General features: G+C 39.4%; 1 protein-coding gene across 2 annotated transcripts in view; it reads right to left on the reverse strand.

Moving 5' to 3' along the window:
- The window catches only part of ttbk1a (tau tubulin kinase 1a), a 64,740-nt gene extending 47,505 nt beyond the window's left edge, over window positions 1-17,235 (reverse strand). The window contains exons 1-3 of one of the 2 annotated variants that reach the window (XM_072383527.1): window positions 17,144-17,235; window positions 2,101-2,259; window positions 1,107-1,254 (exon numbers count right to left, since the gene is read on the reverse strand). In XM_072383527.1, the coding sequence (XP_072239628.1) occupies window positions 1,107-1,254; window positions 2,101-2,208 (256 nt within the window). In that variant the 5' untranslated portion in view covers window positions 2,209-2,259; window positions 17,144-17,235. Of the gene's footprint in view, window positions 1-1,106; window positions 1,255-2,100; window positions 2,260-10,986; window positions 11,548-17,143 lie in introns of those variants that run through there. The other variant, XM_072383528.1, reaches the window with a different exon arrangement.
- Window positions 17,236-24,354: the final 7,119 nt, after the last annotated feature.

Raw genomic sequence — 24,354 nt, forward strand, 5'->3', positions numbered from 1 at the left:
GGACTGAAATAATTGTACAGGTACAGGTGTAACAATGAGGACTTCCATGGTTTTATGACAGTTTGTCAAAATGTCAAAAAGCTCAAAGTGTAGATATATTTATGTTGTTAATGTCAAGTTCATAAATAAATTTGTCCAAGGGCATTAATCAAAATATTAAGGTTCATGACAGTTTCATGAATCTTTGCGAGGCTATGTTGAAACAAAATGAAATGCTGCCACTTTGATTTATGTTATGCTATATTATCAGTATGTTGTGGCAGGTCATGATTTATTTGAACAATTAGACTGATTGGATGGAAATGGAACAAGCAGAGGTGCAAAATATTAAAAAGCCACTGGTTTTCAAATGGTTACTCATAATAAATCTGCACATCTGCTCGCATCATTAACGGAGCCTGACGGAATGGTGCCCCTACAAAATCATGTTCAGTTGCTCAACTTTAAATAATTCAAAGGATATTTACTGAAAGCAGCAGGAGAAAAACTTTTGAGTCCGAGAAGGTGGAAGTATGACTGTTGGACCATGAACAGCTCATCAGGAAGCTGCTGTTTGTCAATAGCTGAAAACTCTGTTTTGAATAAGTTGAAGTTGCTCTAAGCATTGCCCAACCAACTAATCATGTGCCAACCTGACAGTATACACATGTGATACAATCACTGATTTAAATCAGTAGTGACATAAGGCTGTTATACAACATTTGTTACTGTTCATCTTAGCATTAAATTCAATGTATGAAGAGCTGGATATTTGTTTTTACCATGGTCACCATGAACCCAGTTGTAATAAACAAGTTAAACAATCAAAATCATATCAGAAAATGTAATATTTGCATTAAAAAGGACTTAAATAAGGAAGACCAATTGGTAAAGAAGACAAACAAAAACTTACTTTTATTTGGTGATTGTCCAAATTCTCCTAACACGTACTATGTAGCAGCCACAACTAAAAGTTGTTACAGTAAACTAACTCCACAGATTGTGAAACAGTGATATCATATCCTTTCAAACAGAAAAGGGTATGTTTCTAGTGGTAAGATCTAAATGCTAAACAGGACAGGCCGTGTTTAGATGTGTGACAGTGTCAAAGTTGTGGCAGCTCTCACCCTGCAGCTTCTTAAGCACTGCCACCTCCATCTTTAGCACCTGCTTGGGCTGCTGGGCTGACTCCACCTTCAGCGCCACATTCTCCCTCGTCAGTAGGTCCAAGGCCTCATAGATCTCCCCAAACCCACCCCCGCCAATCTTCTTCAGCTAGGACACAGCATAGAAGACAGGGAGAATAACAGGTGAATCTACATTTTCTAAGAGTTATATGACCCTCAACAAAGTATAACACCAACATCAAACAGAACCTCTAAATGTATGTTTTCATCTCGTTTCCTCTGGCTTTCTTAAATGAAAGCAATCAGTTGGTGTTGAAATAAAAAAAATCTTATCATATATAGAGGATATGTACAGCTATTCAATCACAAATAATCATGAATTGTAATCGTGTTTCAGTTCTTCTCTTTTTTCCTTCACCCACATGAAAAAAAATGAAGGTGTCAAAAAAATATGTGTAAATAAAAATTTTATAAAAGATGAAAAACAACCTGGAATATAACAGGAAGGTTTTTTTCTCTTCTTCTCCTCTTCTACCCTATCATTATGCTCTCTTTCTTTTGTCTTTAGTTTGTCTTTCAGTTCAGGATGTGTTGGATTTCACTGGTTCAGTAAAGACAGTAGGATGATCAGTGATGTGCAAAAAGCCTGCAGGTTGAATACTGCAACCTGACTGGCTAAAACAGGAGGTGCTCGATGTTCATTTTTTCACACATTGTCATTGGTCAATTGTGTAAATATATGCATATTCATTAGATAGAGCATATTTTGCATTTACAACCATAATCTGTCACAAATTTGGGTAATCAATTTAGTCAGTCAAAAACTGTAAAAGTTTATCTGTGTTGGTTAAAATATTTACCGTATTCATCTGTAGTGTCTCAACCTTAAAGTAACTGAATAAAATAATAAAGAATAATAACCCCAACCAAACAAAAATATATATTCATACAATGTGCACATTGAACTGATGGAAGGCAAGGTTTCGTGACTCACCACTTTCCATCGGTCTTTGACCATGCAGTTTGGCGGCAGGATGTCGGCCTGCTCGGACGTCCCATTCATGTTGACGTTGTCCTGGAGGCCGGGGACTAGGCACTGCATCTGCCAGCCAGACAGAACACGAGCAGCTCCCAGCTTAAAAGAGCCATTTATCTGTGACGAGGCGGAAGGAGGTGAGGAAGGGAAGCAAGAAAGGAAGGACAGAAAAGCAAAACAGAGCAGTTCATCATCTTGATACAGGGAGACTGCAAGTCTAACCACAGCCTGGGCTGTGAGCTGGGCAGTCACAGAAGTCCAATATAACAACAGGCATTGAAAATGGCTCACTGCCATTAAAAGCCATTCTTCAGCTACGGGATGGTAGGAGGGGGGGCAGTTGCAGTTGGCGTTAAGGTGGGGGGAATGGTGTGTAATGGTATTTGCAGTAACTGGAGCAAATATCATATTTGCAGAGGAAGCAGCTGGACGCTCTGCCGGCATCCTGACTGCAGCTGCAGGTTTAATGCTGCAACAGCCGACAGCCATCAACATGGGCACATCCCAATATGATCCCACCCAGGTCTAAATTAATTAACATACAGCCTAAAATTCTCAGGAATATGCAGTATAGTACTTCTTCACTTTCTTCCTGAGAGTTAGATGTTAGAAATTCCATCTCATGCCAATTAACTTAACATAAAACCTGGAAACAGGAAATACAGCTAGCCTGGATCAATCTGAAAAAAAAGTCTAACGACATACACACACATTAAAGTTTGTGCTTTGTTTTAGTAATTAAAAAACACTCATCATTTTAGGAGGTTAAAAGTTGTACTTGATATGGAAAAGTTGACAGTAGGAAGTTAGTGACACCATTAAAGAAACAAACCATCACAAATCTTTCCACATAATCAAAACTTCTTTAGTTAGTGACCTTTAGAAGTATATTTTCTTCCATGTGTATTTCGTCAGCCTCAACTTTGTTTCTAGTCTTTATGCTAAGCTCAGCTTGCCAGCTAGAGTCTGTAGCTTCATATTTACATTACAGGTGTGAGTGTGGTATGAATATAAACATATTACTCTCAGCAGGAAAGAGAGCCAGTATTTCCCAAAATGTCGACACATTGTTTTAGATAATGCATTTAACACCGATATAGTAAATGCTGGATATTAAACCTCAATACTTTCAGAATTGTCCTGTTGCTAAGTTTCTGATTTTTTTTCTTTTTCTTTGTAAGAGGAGCTTTTTGCAGAGATAGGGAAACTAATTTGGAAAAATACTAAAGCCATTACAGTAAAAGCAAATATATTGTGTTTTTTAGGCCTAATAGCTTGTTTCATCAAAGGAGCCAGCCATATAGTTAAATCCAATAACTTGGATTTAGCTTGGTAGGTGCAGGAGTGTAGACTCCGCAGCGTACTGCTTCCAACAACCTCCATTAATCAAGTGGTTAGATTGAAGTTTCTGGCAATGAGCTAGAAGAGTTTGATTCGAAGGTTAGGTGACTTTTATGAGAGTTAGAGGAGATTGTCGGGACCAACAGCCTGGGAGTGAGCTATGCCTGGGGACGACAACTTCAAGGTAAACAAGGTCTTGGAAACCTTCACAAGTTAGTAGAGATGGGAATCAGACGCCCGCCTAACTATCCTGTTTATAGGTTCTGCTAACGTCTGACGCATTTGCACGATTACATCACAGATGTGCACACTTCGTATTTTGGCTCAGAACACTTCCAACATAGAGTTGAATCAAAATGCTCCAAAGTTTGATTATGCACCCGATTCATTGAATAGACTGATAACAGTCAAATCAGGTGGATTATATTTCACCAAAAAGCACAATACTAGGGCCAGTTGCAACACGTGCAGCGCTTTGATCACATCAAAGGAGGGAAATACTTCCAACATGCTGAAACATTTGACCACTCAGCATGCAATTACTTTGCACAAACGTAAAGTCTTTGACACGCTGCAACTCTCGTGGGGGAGCTTGTGGCACAATGTCTTCAGTCTCAAAAGTCCCAGAAAACTTAAAACTTCCAAGTCTGGATAATTGTAATAATGTTAGCGACACACTGTATGAATAATTTCCATCTGATATTAACATTTAGTTGACAACTGCAAGAGTGAGGCAGGCTCAGAGGCAGGATCAGAGGCAGGCTCCCACATACCTGTAGTTACCCCTTTCATCAAGGCAGGGAAAAGTAAAATGAGCATGAGCAAATGAGTCACTAAGCAGTTACTAGATTTGTGGTGAAAGGTTTTCACCTTTTGGATGCTCCTGAATTTCAGTAGGATATTTAGCTGCTTATTGTCTGGCAAGGCTCAACTGAAAATTAGAATAGTCAAAATGCTATTTTAAGCAGTAAAACTCCATTTCATCCATGTTATATTTTCTGTAAGGAGTTGACAAAGACTCTCAACCCAAAATATTGTCCCCAAAGCAGAGACAGTTTCAAGGAGAACGCCGGCATTTTTTAAACCTAGACCTTATTTCTGGCATGAAATATGTTTATCTACTCAGCGAGAACAGTTTGGCGAAAGTCGGCGTCCTTCGGAAGCTATTAAGATAACTGGCGATAGGCATATCCATATAAGGAGTGAACAGGGCAAAGATGATGCAGCCTCTAAATAAGGCATTATCTGTCTTTATTTCACCAATACTTTAAGACAAATTAATGAACGAACGTGTACTATAGCTCTGTTAGCTAATAGGTGCTGTTATGTGGCTACTTGCAGCTATAGGAGAGCTAACGGAGGGAATTCTACACACACCTCTACTGGGACGACTTCATCCTGCAGAGCATATCCTTTATTTTTTGTAAGTTTTTCCATAGCCATAGTTTATATTCACAGTAAGTTTCACAGCCTGGTTTTGTTCCTCCCGTTTGGAGAGATTTTGATTTGTTAATGTTTCATAGAAACCTCCCTTAGTGGAGCGATTTGTGTTTCGTTCTTTAAGATCTTTGTACTGCCGTTAAAGGCGTGCATGTAGTTAGCTGTCAAGTTTCATAGTACCTCTGTTTTTTTTAAGAGAGCGTCTTTTGTTTCAGTCCGCCTCAGTAGGAGAGCGTGAGAGTTAGTTTGTTATCTTAAATAGCCCTTTCTGTTTTCCTCCTAGAGTGGAGAGAGGTTTTTTTTTTTTTTGATAATTTTCATAGCTGCACCCTCCTCAGCCATAGTTATTGAGGAGAGTGCTTCATGATTCCACAGCCCTTTCTTTTGCTCTGTCTGGAGATCCTCATCCTGCTGTTTATATTAAATAAACATTCTTGACTGTGAACTGACCCTGCATCTGTGTCCTGTGTACTCGAGGATGTGACAGGCAGCCATCACAGCTGATGGATGGACAAGTTTTTCTCAATACCATTACTTCGCTGTAACATTACACTATATGAGAAAAGGCCAAAGTAAGGAAAAAGTCCTTAAAACCAAAGCGAGAATCGATAAGAGAACCGGAATTGCTCAATTCTTAACAATTCCCATCCCTACAAGTTAGGTTTTCTTAAAATACACAATATGGTGTATAACTGACCTGACCATATAGTGGTTATTCCAAATGTGATAATTTCACGCAGATATAATGGAAATTATTAAAAGCAGACTTTGAATAAAACAACACTGAAACATAAGACTAGCAAAAACACTTTCCATTAACACTAATTAGTTGATGATCTGATTCGTCTGTTAAATATTAAAACACTGCAGGCCGCTGTCTGAAACAACACAGCTTCTGTCTAAAGCAACATTCATTTGCTACCACTCATTGCTTAAATGTCCTCCAGTCTGTCAACCTGAACTGTAGTCAGGGCTTTATTCTTCTCAGATACAACACATCTGCCATGAATGGTTATTGGCTTTTAGTGGATTTGTGGGGGAAATCTTAAGTTCAAAGTGATGCATGTCAGTCCCAAAACCATGCTTTTCTGCATGCAATGCCACAGGCTGTCATCAGTGCATGCAGAGCTCAGGCGGACTGCACATAACAATGGAATGTCCACTGTATTTTCAGTCAGACCAGCTCTGATAGAGGACTGGACGGACTGCAAAGTAAGGCAGGAGGCTTCTCTGCACCTTCAGTGATACAGCTCAGTTTGACAGCAGCACCATCATCGTCATCATCATCATCGTCGTGAACAGATGAACAGTGACAAGCAGCTGAGAGTCACTGTAACACTGGAGGTGTAGTGATACCTGCAGCAAACCTCAACACACTGCTGAGACACCAATCCCTGCAGAGGGTGGGACCACACAGTTTCCCTGAAGGCACAGCAAAAGTCTTATGAGAAGGAGAAACTAACTGGCCAATCAGAACTGCTGTAATTAAGTCGTTATTTAGTTGTAGAATAAAGTAAAACTGTTTTTTTTGTTTATACAATAGTATATTATTTAGATAGTAAAGTAGGTAACTACCTATATGAAGTAATAAAAGTAATGTAGTGATAAAACTTTCTGCAGCTTTGGTATTTCTACATGAATATAAAACACACTCGAGCATAGTTTTGACATAATGAAATGTTTTAGCATTCAGCCTTCTAGTCTAGTATAGTAAAATTACTGTTGTATTGTTATATCCACAATCACACATATCCATAAACTGCAACAGTAAAAAGAGCACAGTAGAATACATTTATATAGCAGTAGCATACCTTGTATATATATATACATTGATCCAAATTCGTGCATGTTGTAGCAGAGGCCAGCACTTGCTTAGACTGTAACATTCTGCCTCCAAAGAGTTTCCAATAAAATCATACTGAATCACTGAAAATACCATCTATAGTAAAATATTCTTGCTGAGTTTTACATCTCCGTATGGTATCAGTTTTTGTGTAAAACAGGGGAGGAAACTCTGTGGTCCACCAGAAGAGCATTTTGGTTTGTGACAGGGTCTCAGCAGCAGATCAAAGAGAAACATATTGAGTGCCTCTACTATCAAACCTCACCTTCTTCTTCTTTTCTTAATCTACAAATCTACAAATTCATTACTGGGAGGGTGGGAGTGTGTGTGTGTGTGTGTGTGTGTGTGTGTGTGTGGGGGGGGGGGGGGGGGGGGGGGGGGTCTGCCAGTAGCTGGGTTTGCATCATATCAGTTTTCAGAGCTCACCATAGTTCTGAGCTCCTGGAAAACCTGACGGCTTACAACAAATCCTGAGCGGGACAAAACCCTTCCTGTTCCTCTGTTAGCCTACAAGCCAAAACAGAGGGCAAAGTTAACCGGAAGTGGAAGAAGAGAAGGGCAGCGACCACTGACCGCCGCAGTCCTCTGTCCTGACATCACCAAGAGGTGACAGATAACACAAATCTGTTATCATTTATTATTTCCATGTGATGCCAAATTCATCATAACACTTAGAAAACACTAGTGGCTACACCAATTGAACTTAATTAAAAAAAAAAAAGTATTATCACAGTCCTAATACATAGATAGAAGCTGCACTTTGTGATGTGAGGGTGTGAAGTCCATCGTCTGGAGGCAAATACTTTTGGCGACAAATTAGCAACAGTGAAGGGGTATATATCCCTATCATTTATCAAGAACCAATTTTTTTTTTTATTTCAGACCAGGCATCCTTGTTTTTAAAAATCTACTGCCACACTTGAAAAGTCCCTTCCTTGCTCTTCTTCCCCTCAAAAGTGGATTTCGCAACTCAGATACACTGCTGTTTACACAAATATAGTGCTTTACTATTGGAGTTCTTCTCTTTGCACTCAGGCATATTTTTTGCACTTGCAAAACTTCTTGTAGAGCCAAGAGAATGCCAGGTGTGATAATGACATTACTGCCTTCTTGTGAGTGCACTTTTTCTACTTCACAGCTTATCTTCTAGACATATTCTGGTTAACTGGGTCCAGAAAACCACACTTATTTTCATTTCAACTGATTTAAATGTATTCCTATTTATCAACAATTCACAACAAAAATAATTTCAGGACACTATACATATACAGTTTGATTAAATTCAATTGCAGGCAATCTAATCACTTATAATCTCATCCAATTGAGCATAATAATGCTTTTACTTTTGTTATCTACATGTCAATGTTAATAAACTGAAAAAAATATGAATATCTTTGATACAGCTCATCATCCCTCTTAAGGTCATGATTCATATTTCACTGCTTCACTTCCTGCCCCTGAGTTTTCCCTCCAGTTTTGATTATCTGCCCCACCCTCATTAGATTCACCTGTATATTGTTACCACTCCCCTCTCTTTAGTTTGTGTTTCTCCTTCTCTCTGCGCCAGTTCGTATTTGAACCTTAGTGTCTTATGTTCCAGCCTTATTTAGTCATTCCTAGTTATCGTTTTTTCTGGGGTTTTTTTTGGATTATTGCCTGTTTTCTGACTTCTGCCATTGCCTTGCCCCTTTTGGATTTGTTTGCCTTTTGGATTTGTTTGCTACTTTTGGCAAGTAAACTGAGTTTTACTTGTACCAGACATAACATCTTAATGCTGTTGAAGTTAAGAAAATCTTATTGTGTCACAAGAATCATTTCCATTTATGCTACAGCAAGAATACTAGAAATTAGCATACATTTTGGGGTGCTCATGATTTGTCTTGGTTTGTCAAATGAATATATGTAATATGAACATAATGAATTATGTAATTTCTTTTTTTTTTACGTTAATCTCTCATTCTATCAAATAAATAAACTTTTTACATGAATCAAAAAAATACAAGAACTAATATTTAATGCCTAAAATTCCTAAAGAATCCATCTAGATCCTGTTTAAATATATAATTGAGAGGCATCAAGTAGACAGCCATCCCATATACAGGTGTAAACTGTAGGATCACTTCCAAATAGCACAGTTATGATTGTACATATACTTACTTTAATGGCTCAGGTTTTTCAAGTGATTTGCTGGACCCAGTTAACCAGAAACTGTTTTGAAAAGATGCTGTGAAGTAAAATGAGTGGATTTCCAAGTGGGCAGTAAAGTCAGCATCATATCTGGCACTCAGCTCAGATTTTTGACAGGCTTCTTTAACACCAATCCAATGCAAAAATCCTAGAGCAGAAATCTCAAGGGCAAAAAAAAAGAAGCCTGAGTGAGGCATAGGTCTTAGACTGGAGAGCAGGACATTTGTATAAGCAGAAATGTATCAGAGACACAATTTGAGGTGAAGCAGAGTAAGTAGGGAGTTTGAGTGTGAGGGCCAAGTTTTGTGGTTATGTGTCATTGTGAATCTCTTAATGCACTCTATAAAAAGATTCATCACATGAAGTAAATTCACAGTAATTACTTAAAGTTAATGTCCAGGAATTTCAGATTAATCTAATTTAAACTACTGTAGCATTTGTATTTTTTTTTCACCATAAAACTTAGATAGGTTGTAAGTTCTTCCCAGAACTTCTGCTCCACACAGGCCTGAGGCGAAACATCACTCTGAGGAAGTGAGGAGCAGTTGGCACATATGAAATATCTGAACTAAACAGTTATTTGATCAATTTGACATCAAATAGAAAAAGGAGAACAACAACAACAGAGTTTTATATCTTTTATCTGAACGTGCAGTGATCAGAGATGAGTGTTTCCCTGAGTAGACACTGCAAAAGAAGTATGAGCAGAGTAAAAACAGTCATATGAAAACTCAAGAAAAACAAATGAACACATAATATTGCTCAGTGTTACTAACTGCGGCAACAAAATATTGATTAAGAGCAAGTCACAGCGCACACTAAAATGGACTGTTACCTATATCTTAAAGAACAGCACTGTATATTGTGTTTGTAAAAATTAATCTAAGCAAGAAAGTTAGCAAGATTAATTACTTGATCAACAAGGCAAACACTGGTAATACAGTTTTAATCTAATCGTTATCTAATCAAAAGAGCAGCAACTTTGCAACTAAATACTGACAAAAAAACGGTCAGCCTAGATTCCCAAATATAGATTACATGTGGAAACTATGTACTATTTAAACTTTACCTTTATGAAATAACAGTACAGCTCTCACAACGTTTTTTTTTTTTTAAAAAAAGAAAGAAATAAGTGTTTTGATTAAACTGACTAAATCAACTGCTACTGAAGCGCAATTATTTCGGAACAAAAAAAACAGGTAATTTCAGTCAGACTATGAGTTAATTTAATTCAAGAACATTTTTAAAATAGCTTAATACATTTTTTTCTCCAATCATTTTTATCTAAATATCTGTCGAATTTAAAACATGGCCATTTTAGGTCTTTTTCTGTGAATTAATGGAACAAATGTACCATCCATCTGACCCTGACCTCTTTATACTAACTATTACTATACTGCTCTGGCATCAACATTTAATCTATCAAATGATACATTTTTAATTGATTGATTAATATGTTCAAATTTAATACAACAAAAGCTGTAATAATAAATAACGACAGTCTGAGCAAACAAAGAAAGGAAATCCTTTTATAATAATTGCTGTTTTCAGACAACACATTAAATGAGGGCTAATAAAACTAACTAAGCAGAGTGCAGAAATGAATGAATAAACGGCTAAATGAATGCTTGTGCAACACACTTCCGGTCTAGTTCAAGTTCAAACCCCACCAGTCTCTTTGCCTTCCTCTGCATCACTCTTATTGAATCGTTCCTCTCTGCAGTGCACAGTCATGAGTCCTCTATGCGCATGCGCAACATCACATCCTCTAATCAATAAATCTGGCCCAGACTGACCCACGTTATTAATTAAATATTATTACAGTTACAAAACTGCCATCTTAGTCTGAAAGATCAAGGTGCGTCATTCTGATTAAAAACGTATCATCCACGGATTAATAAATTCACTTTCATTTGAACGCATCGCTGCGGGACACACACACACACGCACACACACACGCGCGCGCGCACACACACACGACCACTTAAATGCTCATTATAGTTCGCGACAGAGCTGGTCCGGATCAGGCCTACCTGGCGCACCGTACGCTCCTTTTCCGCCTTTTGGGAATCTTCATCTGGGATTTTACTTCGGCACAAAACGTTCTGGTCCAGAAAACCCACCGTTCCTCTGAGGGGGGGCCGGGTTTCGGGCCTCAGACTCCCACAGGATTAAATCACCATTTACTTCCCCTCTATCAAACCGGACCGGTTTGGTCCGTAAACCAGCCGTCCCGTGTCAAGTAGACCCGCTGCAAATCCGGCACACACCGGGCCCAGAAATAAATAAGTTATTATTACTATTTAAAATAGACAAGTGTTCTGATTTCTTCTCAGAGCTCAGGAACACTCGTTTCAAGAGCTCTGCTGGTCCTCCTCTAGTTCTCCGATGCTGCAGTTGAGCAGGAGGAGGAGGAGGGGAGGGGAGAGGTGGGGTGCGGACTGGTCCACCCTCCCTCCTGTTGGACCGATTTCGGATACTTGACAGCAAAGCCAGATACAATAACCCGACTGAGGCTGACCCAGCTCGGCTGTCAGGAGCGGTCTGTGGATGTGAGGATCTTCGGCTCCAGTCTGTTTGTCCGCACTGCAGGTCTTCCTCCACCAGCGTCAGATCACCGTTACCAACCACAGCCACAACATCCGGTCAGGTCTTTCAAAATAAGCCCTCCCTCTCGTCAACATATTCATGACAACGTAGCCGATTATATGGTATTTTCGACAGATGTCCATATATATGTTGTTCAAAACAAATCCGAAATTGAAGGTCAGGAAACAGCAAAATGTGGAAAATACCATTACCTGCCAAGAGTTATATAAAACTGCAAACTGTTTGCGCCATAAAGTAAAATAAAAATGTTTTGTTTTCTAATTAACATTTGCTATCTTTAAATATATTGTTTTGTATGATCAAGAATCAGACAAACCCAAATATCACTTAAATAGGAAAAACATTTAGGCCGAATGAAGGAGTGTATGCGTGGGTTCTCTCCAGGTACTCCGGCTTCCTCCCACTGTCCAAAAACATGCTTGTTAGGTTAATTGGTGACTCTAAATTGTCCAGGAGTGAGTGTGAGCGTGTGTGGTTGTTTGCCTATGTGTGGTCCTGTGACGGACTGGCGACCTGTCCAGAGTGTACACTGCCTCTCGCCCGATGGCCACTGGGATAGGCTCCAGCCCCCCCACGACCCGACTGACGGATTAAGCTGGTATAGAAAATGGATGGATAGATGGAACCCAATGAAGTTTTATTTAGCTTGCAAATGCTTTCATAACAGCTACTGAGGAGATCAATTAACTCATAAGAACAGAAATTTCACCTTCAAAACTAAAGCATATTAGATTTATAAGCTGCTTCCAGCAACAGACTAGCACAAATTCCCGTAAAAGCCTGTAACAGATCCACAGGTTCACCAAAGATGCGTTACATTTTGTCTCATCTCGGCAAGAAAAGTTCAGGTCATTAGGTCTACTCAACCTCACTAGAGAAAGTAAGAAGTTTGTTTTAACTTAAACATTAAACCATAAAACAACTGGAAACAAATAGTGAAAAGTAAATAAAAAGGTTATAAAATAACCATTGTGCAGGACTTCAAATGTCTGTCAAATGATTTAAGCCATGACCAGCACCTCAAGTTCAGGATGTGAGCTTTTCTTGCAATTTCTGCTAACACTCATATAGCTTATGTGATTTTGTGTGTACGTGCATACTTATTACGTGTAGGACACATAAAATGTGAACGTGGAATATTCTGCCATAGTGGGCCAGCAAGACAATTTAAAAGCTGCTCTATGATCAAGTTGAGTGAACAATTATTTGACCATTTTATAATCGCTCTTTATCCACAGTTTAGACATTAAAGTCAAAGTATATCAAATTCATTTGACATTTCAATTTAAACAGAAGATACATAGTAGAAATTAATAGCTTAAGATCACTTAAAATAATGAAAACAGTGTTGTGTTGAATTGTGGAGTAACAGGGTCTGACAGTTTTTTTCACAGTTTTTGTGTTCAGGGTTTTTTGGGGCAGGTCAGAAATCCTAACTCCATGACGCAGTGGACTATGGAGGCTACTTAAGATGAGCCTGTCCCTCATGTTACGAATAGTAGAGTGCATCAGCTATAAACTGGCAAACTTCGTTTTCCAGTTGTGTAGGCTAGCTCATAATTAGCCAGCTAAGTATTCTTTATTGTCATGGAACTATATCTTCCCTGGATGCCAGGATTTTCAAAACAACTCAGACTCTCTACTTAAATTTTCTTGAAATAATGATACAAACAAGTAGAGGTTCCAAGTTGAAACATGGCCAGAGCTATGCTCAGTTAACTAAAGTGCCATGTGTATAGGCTACAAAGCCTATAGACATTAAAGTCTATACATGAAGTACCCTAAAAAGAACCCTAAAAAGGGTACTTCATATGCATTTATGCACGTAATGGTGTTATACAATATGGGCTAATTTTATGAAAAGTCATATTTGGCTGGGTGATGAATTACACTGATTCTTGTAGAAGGTAGAGACAAACCTGTAATTTTATATTCAAATTTCTAAAATTTGACAGACCTGTTGGTTCTTTTCAACAGGTTAGTTTTCATCTCTGTACACAATTGCAATAATACTGTATAAAATGTTTGGTGTTAAGACTGGGATTAAATTTATTTGAGGCTTTTTGTAATACTGTTGTACATACAGTGTTTGTTTGAATTTTAATTAGACAAGATGTATTATAAACCAGAAGCATTCATACTGATAACTGAAATCTTGTAATCTAGAAATGTTTTTTCTCTGTCTCTTGAGGTCTTTAGTTTATGCTCAACAACCTTTTTTTTCCTCTACAAGTACTGATAAAAGTGTTATCTGATCCTTTCTGACAGACATTGATCATATCTTGTGGAAGCAAAGGGAGCAGCTACACTTTCAGACAGTTGACCTGAGTTTTTTTTTCAATAAGGCAGTTCCAGACAACGTCCACTCTTCTACAATAATTTCCAGTTTAATGCTATACCTCCTCTTCCTTGTTCAAGTCATGTTGATTATTAAGACTACAAAGATTCTACAAACAAAAATCTAGAGTTGTAACACTCTCAAAGACACCGCTGTATATTCATTCCATATTACCTGGTCTGATTCTCTTTTTATTGGAGTTTTTTCCAACCTAGATCTGAATTTGGCTCATAAACAACCTTTTAAAGGGGAACTCCGGCTTTTTTAAACCTAGACCTTATTTCTGGCATGAAATACGTTTATCTACTCACCGAGAACAGTTTGGGCGAAAGTCGGCGTCCTTCGGAAGATATTTAGATAACTCGCGATATCTAAATAAGGGAGTGAACAGTGCTTAGACAATGCAGCCTCTAAATAAGGCATTATCTGTCTTTATTTCACCAATACTTTAAGACGAATGAATGAACGAACACGTACTATTGCTCTGTTATCACATAGCTACTGTTATGTGGCTACTTGCAGCTATAGGAGAGCTAACGCAGGGAATTCTACACACACCTCTACTGGGACGACTTCATCCACACACATGGCTGCAGCACAACTCATTCACAGCACAGCTCATTCACAGCTCATTCAAGGACGCCGACTTTCGCCAAACTGTTCTCAGTGAGTAGATAAACGTATTTCATGCCAGAAATAAGGTCTAGGTTTAAAAATACCGGAGTTCCCCATTAAGATGAGCTATCTTAAAGCAAACACAGCCAGTATAAAAATAAATCCTTAATTCTTCTTCTTCTTATATATATTTATAGTTATTAGTGGTAGTGTATTTTTATGTTATCAAATTGATTGCAAACTGCACTTGGGGTACAGTTGAGCTTACCTGATCTTATTGGAAAGTGTAATGCAGTTAAGGAATCTAACCACAGAAATGAGAATCTAACCACACTTGCACTAAACTGTGGATCTCCACTCTTTTTTTACTTTACATAAAGGAGGTATTACTTAGCATTTAGACAGTTCAACCAGCTCGTGATTACCACTTACAAACATCTGGGTTATTTACCTCAGTTACAATGGTTCCTAAGCAAAACAGATTATTGAACGCATCTGTAGTACAAATATTCACCTTAACTGAAACCTGAACAGTGAACAAATTGTAATGTTTTCAGTGTGATCTCCTGCAGAGTCAAAGAGGTTCATTTGGCAGATACAATGTGTACCATAAAGAGGTTATCATTATGGCATACTTCTTAACTTTTTGCAGATTTTCACAATAAATGAATGAATATAGAGTCATTCTTACAAAAAGCTGCAAAAATCACATGAATAACAATGGAACCGAAAATAAATTAGGATATTTAAATAGGTTTGCAAAGTTGCATATGAACAAACTGCAAGACTTCTGGAACAACGCTGCTTGTACAGACAAGACAAAAGTGGAGATATTTGGCCATAATACACAGCACCACATTTGGAGAACACAAAACACAGCGTATCTGCACTAACATCTCATACCAATTGTCAAGCACAATGGTGAAGGGGTGATGATTTTGGTCTTGTCCTGCAGCCACAGGACATGGGCACCTTGTGGTTGAGTCAACTATAAACTTCTTTGTATACCAAAGTATTGAAGTCAAAGTGTGAGACCATCTGTCTCGTCTGTCAAAACCTTGGCCGAAACTGACTTTTAAAAAAAAAGAGGAAGAAAGGAGTCACATAGTGTTGCAATGGCCCTGACAAATTCCAGACTTCGATCAGACTGAAATACTGTGGCTCAACTTCAAAAGACCCATGCATAAACAAATGACTGCAAACCCAGTGAACTGAAGCAAAATTGAAAATAAGAGTGGTGCAAAATTCCTTTGTAATGATGTGAGACACTAGGTGCGTTTCCATCAGCCTGTTTAGATGCGCATCGAGAAGTATCGCATCGGAAAATTATGATGGAAACGCCATAATTCGAATTAAAATCCCCTGATTCGCACAAATTGAAACACGCTCGCTAGCGCCGGGTTTTGGTTGATTCGAAAGGAATGGAAACAGCTGTGTTCGCATCAAGTCTGACGTAGCGCACCGAACCCACCACTACACTCCAGAAGTCATGCTGACGCCTTCTTTCCCACACATAAAGGCGTCGGCGGAGACGGAGACCGATCTCTGCTTGGGCAAGATCATCAAATGACACCTCTTGCTGCCTTCTCCTCTAATCGCCTGGACTAACTGGGCAGACAGGTACAAGTCCTCTCTCCATGGTGATACACTCCGGGTCGGGAAACCGGTAAAACGTTTAAAGGCTACTGTTTTCACCAAAGTCTGTACTTTTGATGGAAACACACATGATTCGAATTTATTTTCATGCGCACTTCCCAATGGTTCGAATCACTTTTGGATGGTAACATGACTAGTAACTGTTTTCCTTATAAAATGTTGCTATGGGTGGTTTTACTCCTTATTTGAATCATGTGGTGTACTTAGTTTTGAGACACTGTTTCTGCATTTCGGCTAAGTTTTTTGTGAAATAAATAATGACACAATGTAATACATAATGTGTTGTTGTACATCTGAGAATGAATTTACCGCATTTTAAGACCTGCTAATGATCAGATGATTTATTTTTAATCATGTCTCTTCACATAAAACCTTAGAATGAAAAAGGGTTTGCTTTCTTTTTCATGTGACTGTAAATTCAGGTATGTTGATTACATGATGTTTAAAGATGAATATGAAGGCTGCAGGAAGTTGTATTACACTGGGATCTTCAACTTATTTTTATATCTTAAAGAGAAACATAAATACTCACCTAATACAAACAATAGACAGATATATATGATCCTTGAAGACAAGCCTCACCTATTTTTCCATGAAAATATATTGTATTTATTCTGAAAATCCTGTCAATGACTTCCATAGCAGCTAGGTGAGGCATGAAATGGCCAGTCCCACCCTTTAAGCAACTCCTGAACGCCTCATCGCTCCCTTTCTTTATCATGGGGCCTATTGTATCGTTGTTCTAATGTCCTTCTGCTGTCATTTCGATTCACTTCAACAAAATTAACCAAGTGTAGTGAAACAGCACCAGGGTCTTATTTAAAATCAAACTAAATATATAATCGATTTTGTTTATTGGGGCATCTACTGATCGGTCAGCCAGCCAGTGGCCTCGCATATCGCTTTGGTTTCGATCAGCTTTATTATTGTCTGATGTGACTGATTATTTGTGTTATGTCTGTATGTCTTACCTGGATGTTGTTTTCCGTCCGTACGACATGAAGCCGAGTAGGTTCCTCTGCCTCTGCTCCATCTCAACAGCATCAGCACCACACGCGCGCACACGCACAAAAGCGCACGGTACCTCCGTGTCTCAACGTTAAAGCTGTAGCTCCACAGCGCCCCCTTCTGATTAGGAGTATGTTAAACATCACTCCACATCTACTTTAAAGCTAAAGTTATTATGTTATCAGCAGTCCGTTTAAACATTCTATAAGCTTCATCTTAGTAAGACTTTAGACTTCAGAGTTAGAGTCATAGTGATCATGCTTTTAAAGATTTTAACCAATCAGGACGTGTGTCATATGATATAGTGAAAGCAGTGCAGCACAAAATGTTACATTAGTATTTAAATTTGTGATAAATAAAGGGGGGTATGTAGACAGATTGTACATCTGTCTGTCTGAGAGGCTGCAGTGTGATGTGTGATAATAAATGACTACAAACCAATGTACATTTCCTAGTTATTTTGACATTATAACAGGGCAAAAAAGTATGTTATAGTACAGTTTGTTCAAAAAACATACTCAAGAAAATGTTACTGAGTAAATGTAGTGTGTTACTACCTGCCTCTGCATGCCAGTATCCATGTGTGCAGCATCGAGTCATAGGCTTCTTGTAGTCAATTCAGGCAGTGCTGTGTTATTACCAATTCCCCTCTGGGCCCCACTGATATATTGAGCCATTTCCTTACTCATCTTACCTCATCTTATGCCTGACAGGAGTTTCCATGTTGTACAGAGGCAGGTTATTGGCCAATAGTTGGTTGGAACTAACCCCTTCTGGGAATCTTTCATGATCAGGACTATCAGACCTTGAGTTAACCAACCTGGGTGGGTCCAATCCATTTGTAGCTGGTTCATTTGTGCTGCTAGGCTTTCATGGAGTGCTGTTAGTATCTTTAGCCACTATATGTGTATCATGTCAGGGCCTGGTGCAGTCCAGCTCTTCATACTTGAGAACCTTACTTGGATGTCTGCCATCATGATGGTCACTTGTTCTTGGAGATTGCTCTGGTCAGCTTTCAGATCTACAAGCCATGGAGCATTGATGTTATGCAATGCTTCTCTCCCTTATACTCCTACAGTATTGTTCAATTTCAATGCTGGGTGGGTCAGTTCTCATCTTATTCAATGGTTCATTTGAGAAAATCCTATTCTAATCCTGGCTTCAGCTTCTCTACCCAAACATGACTGTACAGATAAGAGCGAAGGACACAGCAGCGAGACAAACAACCCCCAGCCCTCCCCCCTCACCAGACCCTTTAAGGCCCCAGTATGGTTGCAGCGATGGCTCGCACGATGACATCACAGTGTTGTGCCGGCCATATATAATGGCGTGAGTTGATGCGCCAGTAGTTGCAATATTCTCCATCACAGAGGTGTCGCTGCTACGGGAAAGTTACCGCTAACTACTCTACAACGTCGAAAATGGAGAAGAAAACAATGCCCCCGTCAAGAGTAGGAGGAGTAGCACTGTCATCAATCATCAGTATTCTCACCTCTGCTTAAAAAATAGCTGCTGAGCCTACAGAAGTTATAATTTCAATAGGCTGATAATGCCCATCTCACCTCCAAATACCTGAGCATTCTCACCTCTACTTACATAATAGCTGATGAGCCTGCAGAAACTGAAATTTTAATAGGTGTGTTATCACCATTATAGTCTGATATAGTACTTAGAATATTGTTATAGAAGGACTTTTAAGTGTGTTGTGTTACCTTTTCTTTGTTATGAAATAGTGTGCTTCAATGGACACTCTTGGGAATTATCGTTGTCTTTCAGAATGCATTAATAATAATGATAGATCGGTTTACTGTTTTACTTGCTTATGCTGTTTCAGTGCAGTGTCGTACAGGTGCCTGTACAGACGCACTTCCTCGCGGAGCCTGTTTTCGAATTGGTCCATCCGGTTTGTCGGTCTCTGTGCGCGCCAAGTTACAAATTTTGACTGGTGCCACGCCGCCTTTTCATGGCACGCGCCAGGTGGAAATATGTCATTTTGACGTCAAGCGCCGTGAGTGACGCGTCAAAAATAAAACAAGCTTTACTTTACGTCGCCCAAGGTCTCCAAAGGATGTCTCTATCCCAGCCAGGACTCCAGGAATCACCATCTACCAAGAAACACAGGGCACCCCCTCCTCCCCCTCCTCCTTCCCCTCCTCCTCCTCTTACATAATCTGTCCTGGCAGAGCAGGGCACAGGGGGATGTTCAAGGAGCAGCAGCAGAGTTCAAAACAAAGATAACATGCCATGATGCATTCAGGGTCCCTGCTATAGTAGTCTTACTACTGACAGCTGTTCTGAGAACAAACTGGGACCCAGTAGGATTCCTGTATTAGTTAGTAAAAGTAGGAATCGAAAACAGTCAACTTGCTGGGTGAATCTATCTAATCTGTTAACGCAGTGTTTTTCAACCTTTTTAGAGCCGAGGTACATTTTTTTCATTGAAAAAATAACGAGGCACACCACCAACCAAAAATGTTAAACAAACGATACTCTGTAGCCGCCTATATTAACAATATAGTAATTCTTATCAAAGTGTCTTGAATAGGAATCAAATAAACACAAAAATGTTTTTTTGTCATCTTTTATATTTCTTCTTTCAAATAAAAAGTACACTTAACTTCAAAGAGTTTTACAAACTCTAATTCTGTCCAAAAGCATTCTGTTAGCAGGAATACAGAATCAAAATAGCTTTGCTTGCCAGAATGGGGAACTCCTTGGCAACAGTCAACCAAAAACTGTCCAAAGGTAGATCAGCAAAGCTCAGCTTTAAACCACGATTTTGTCTCAGTTCAGTTAGTTCTCCCTGCTCCTGTAAAGTCATGTGCTTTCCAACAACTGCTGAGCTGTATGGGTCCCTAATCCAGTCAAGGCATTCAGTGAAGGCTGAAGAGAAATAAAATGACATCTTCTCCTCGAGAGTTTTTAAATGTGTACCTATTATTTCACACAGTGCAGCAGTGTGAACATTTTGCCATTTCTTGGTGAGTGGGAACATTTCAAGGTTGCCACTTTCCACATGTTGTTGCCAGAGGTGCACCTTTGAGCGGAATCTATTTATTTTATCCATACTTGTGAGCAGGTTTTCATTTCGGCCTTGCATTCGTGTATTCAGTTCATTCAGATGATGAAACATATGGTAAATGGTAAATGGACTTGTACTTGTATAGCACTTTTCTAGTCCAACTGACCACTCAAAGCGCTTCACTACATGCCACATTCACCCCACTCACACACATTCATACAGCACGTCTTAAGATTCTTAACTCCCACTGGGAGGCAACGTGGGGTTCAGTGTCTCCTGAGCCCCAGGTATGCCAGCCTTGCACACCACTTATCACTTGCAAGCAGCTTTGCGGAATCAGACCCCTCATTTGTCAGATTCTCTTTGAGTTCCTCCTGCAGCTCATACACACGGGCCAGCACCTTGCCGCGCGACAACCATCAGACCTCCGTATGAAACAGCAAGGTCTTATGCTCCGCTCCCATTTCCTCACACAAAGATGCAAACTTGCAGCTTTTCACAGGTCGTGTCTTCACAAAGTTTACCATGTGCACAACATCATTCAACACAGTGGCTAGGTCTGCTGGTAAGAAGGGCCTCACGGTGTAAGAAACAGTGCGTAATAATCACATCTGGGGTTCTTTCCTTCACTCTGCTTACAAAGCCTTTGGTGCGCCCAACCATGGCTGCATCTCCATCAGTGCAGACACTTGTGCAGTTTTCCCATTTAAGTCCTCCTTGTTCAAGATATTCTGATGTGACCCGAAAAATTTCCTCTCCTGTTGTCCTTTCTGGCAATGCCTTGCAAAATAGTAAGTTTTCTCTGATTGCGTCTCCATCTACAAAACGCACATTGGCCAAGAGTTGAACATGTCCACTAATATCAGTACAGTCAAGCTGTAACGCAAATTTCTCATTGATACAGATCTTTTCCAAAACCACACTTTCGATGTCTGCAGACAAGTCATCAATATGTCTGGAAATTGTGTTATCTGAGAGAGGGACTTTGGGTATTTCTTTAACCGCTTCAGGTCCAAGCATCTCATTTATAACGACTTTGCAGGCGGGTAATATTAATGTCTCGCCACAGTGTGGGACCTTTTTGATTTAACTACAAGTTAAGCTACGTGGTAGCTGGCTTTAAGGGCTCTCTCTTTTACCTTTGTGGTTTTTCTCATAAAAGTTGCCTGTTTCTCCGTGTGTTTACGCAGGCGAACAAAATAGTCTGCCTTCTTGTCTTGAAGCGAAGGATGTTTCGTTTGGAGATGGCGTTTAAGCTTGCTTGGTACCATAGCACTGTTGGATAGCTTTTCACCACATACCAAGCACAACAGAGTCCGTGTCGTTGCATCCCCGGTAAAAGGAAATCCAAATTCAATTCAATTCAATTCAATTTTATTTATATAGTGCCAGATTACAACAATTGTCATCTCAAGGCACTTAAGTAATATAGTCCAATTCAAGCCAATTGGAATTCAATTCATTGTAATCATAATCCAATTAATTCATATAGAGCCAATTCAAAAATTAATATCCTAGCTAAGGAAACCAACAGATTGCACCGAAACTTGTCTTCAGTCCAATCCCCCGTCCTGAGTGTGCCTGTGGCGACTGTGAAAAGGAACGACTCCCTTTTAACAGGAAGAAACCTCTGGCAGAACCAGACTCAGGAAGGGTGGCCATCCGCCTCGACCAGCTGGGGTTTGAGAAGACAGAAAAGAGGGAAAGGAGGGGGGAAAAACACCACAACGCCATTCAAAGGATAACTGTTGGAACAGGGAAACACAAGTTAATAACCACAATAATGTCACATGTACATAAAATCATTTGAGAAATTAAACGGGGAAAAAGAGAGCAAAGTGAGGAAAGGTGTGACAGATGAGGTCCCCCAGCAGTCTAAGCCTATAGCAGCTTAACTATGGGATGTTTCAGGATTACCTGAGCCATCCCTAACTATAAGCTTTATCAAAAAGGAAAGTTTTAAGCCTAATCTTAAAAGTGGAAAGGGTTTCTGCTTCCCGGACATTTACTGGCAGCTTATTCCACAAGAGAGGGGCCTGATAACTGAAGGCTCTACCTCCCATTCTACTTTTAGAAACTCTGGGAACAACAAGTAAACCTGCAGTTTGGGAGCGAAGTGCTCTGTTAGGAAAATATCTTACAATGAGATCTTTAAGATATGATGAGCTTGGTCATTAAGAGCTTTATATGTGAGGAGAAGAATCTTAAATTCTATTCTGAATTTAACAGGGAGCCAATGAAGAGAAGCTAAAACTGGAGAAACATGATCTCTCCTGTTAGTTCTCATCAGAACTCTGGCTGCAGCATTTTGGATCAACTGGAGGCTTTTCAGAGAATATGTGGGACAGCCCAATAATAAGGAATTACAGTAGTCCAATCTTGAAGTAACAAATGCATGAACTAGTTTCTCTGCATCACCCTGAGACAGGATGTTCCTGATTTTAACAATATTATGAAGGTGAAAGAAGGCAGTCCTAGAAACCTGTTTTATATGTGCGTCAAATGATAAATTCCAAATTAATAAATATACATGTTTGGAAACCACCATATATATATGTATATATATACATATATACATATATATATACATGTTTGGAAACATATACATGTTTGGAAACCACCTTTTCATAGAAAGGTTGTACACTAGGAAAAAGTACAGTGCTTTCTCTTGTTACTGATGTGTTTGTTACAAATTGTAGCAAATAATCACACAAGCCTAAATGAAAAAAATTTATATTCCACCTTGTAAGATGACAAAACCAAGCTCAGAGCAAATGGAAGAACAAGGAGGGCACAGAGTAAAAGATTCTGTGTAGAAGCTTCTTGGTCGGGTCCAACACTCGGGCATTGCGCCATTCACCCATTCTGATTAACACGTGTAAAACATTTAAACATGTCACAAATCATAGTTGAGAAGTGGAAATCAGTAGGAATCAAGCAACAGCAAAGCTAAAGGAGGCAGGTTTATTGCAGAGAGCAAGGGCAGATAAAGACGAAAAAAAAAAAAAAACATTTCTTGCAGACTGTCAGCATTTTTAGGAGAAGTTAAATTCTCTATTCAGACGCAGTCCTCTGCACCACTACCACAGCATGTGCCAGACACACGTCATCTTTTCCAGGGACACATCCTACTACACTAGAAGATAAAGACACATCTTCCTAGCATCACGCTCAATGACAGAAGCATGCCATTTAGCAGAAGAAAAAACTGACCATTTATACAGATTCAGCATAAACAGCTCAGGCTGTACATGTGGACATGTGTAATTGGAAAAGACAAGGTTAGATATCCTTAGCTTTGTCATAAATGCTCTCACCCTAAGATTATCTCATCCCAACCCTGCTTCCTTCTTCCCCCATTCAACCCTGAGAGTGAGGACAGATTCTGATTGATCATTGGCCTGTACTTAAAGAGTACCAGAGTTACATATAGTTATTTAGTCGAAAAATTTACAATGATAATGGAAGTTTTTACTAGAGCATTTATCATCAATTCAACAATTAATTTATTTTAAAATAAATTTGAATGGGAGAAGGTGCTGCACGGTGGTGTGGTGATTAGCACCATAGCCTCACAGCAAGAGGGTTCCAGGTTTAATCCCCGCCTGGGGCCTTTCTGTGTGGAGTTTGCATGTTCTCCCCGTGTATGCATGGGTTCTCTCCGGGTTCTCCAGCTTCCTCCCACCGTCCAAAACCATGCATGCTAGGTTAATTGGTGACTCTAAATTGTCCTTAGGAGTGAGTGTGCATGGTTGTTTGTCTCGTTTGTCTCTATGTGTGGCCCTGGGATGGACTGGCGACCTGTCCAGGGTGTACCCCGCCTTTCGCTCGATGACTGCTGGGATAGGCTCCAGCCCCCCCCCCCCCGCTACCCGATTAACGGACTGACGGTAGAGAAAATGGATGGATGGATGAATGGGAGAAATACCAAATTGAATGGACAATCTGAAATCCGCTTTTCAATGCAAGTATCACAGTGAAGAGATAACAAAATAAAAAATCCAAAATAAATCCAGGAAGAACAGACTGTTTAAAACTAAACATTAGAACCAGTTTGTTGTTGAATTAAGATTTAACAGCTCTCTTAAAAAGTTAAGGTCAGACAAACAAACACAGCATTTAAATCTTTGATCCTTTAATTGAAAAACTGCC

Source organism: Leuresthes tenuis, unplaced genomic scaffold (genome assembly GCF_036924035.1).
Source record: "Leuresthes tenuis unplaced genomic scaffold, fLeuTen1.0.hap1 SCAF_4, whole genome shotgun sequence".
Classification (NCBI taxonomy): Eukaryota; Metazoa; Chordata; class Actinopteri; order Atheriniformes; family Atherinopsidae; genus Leuresthes; species Leuresthes tenuis.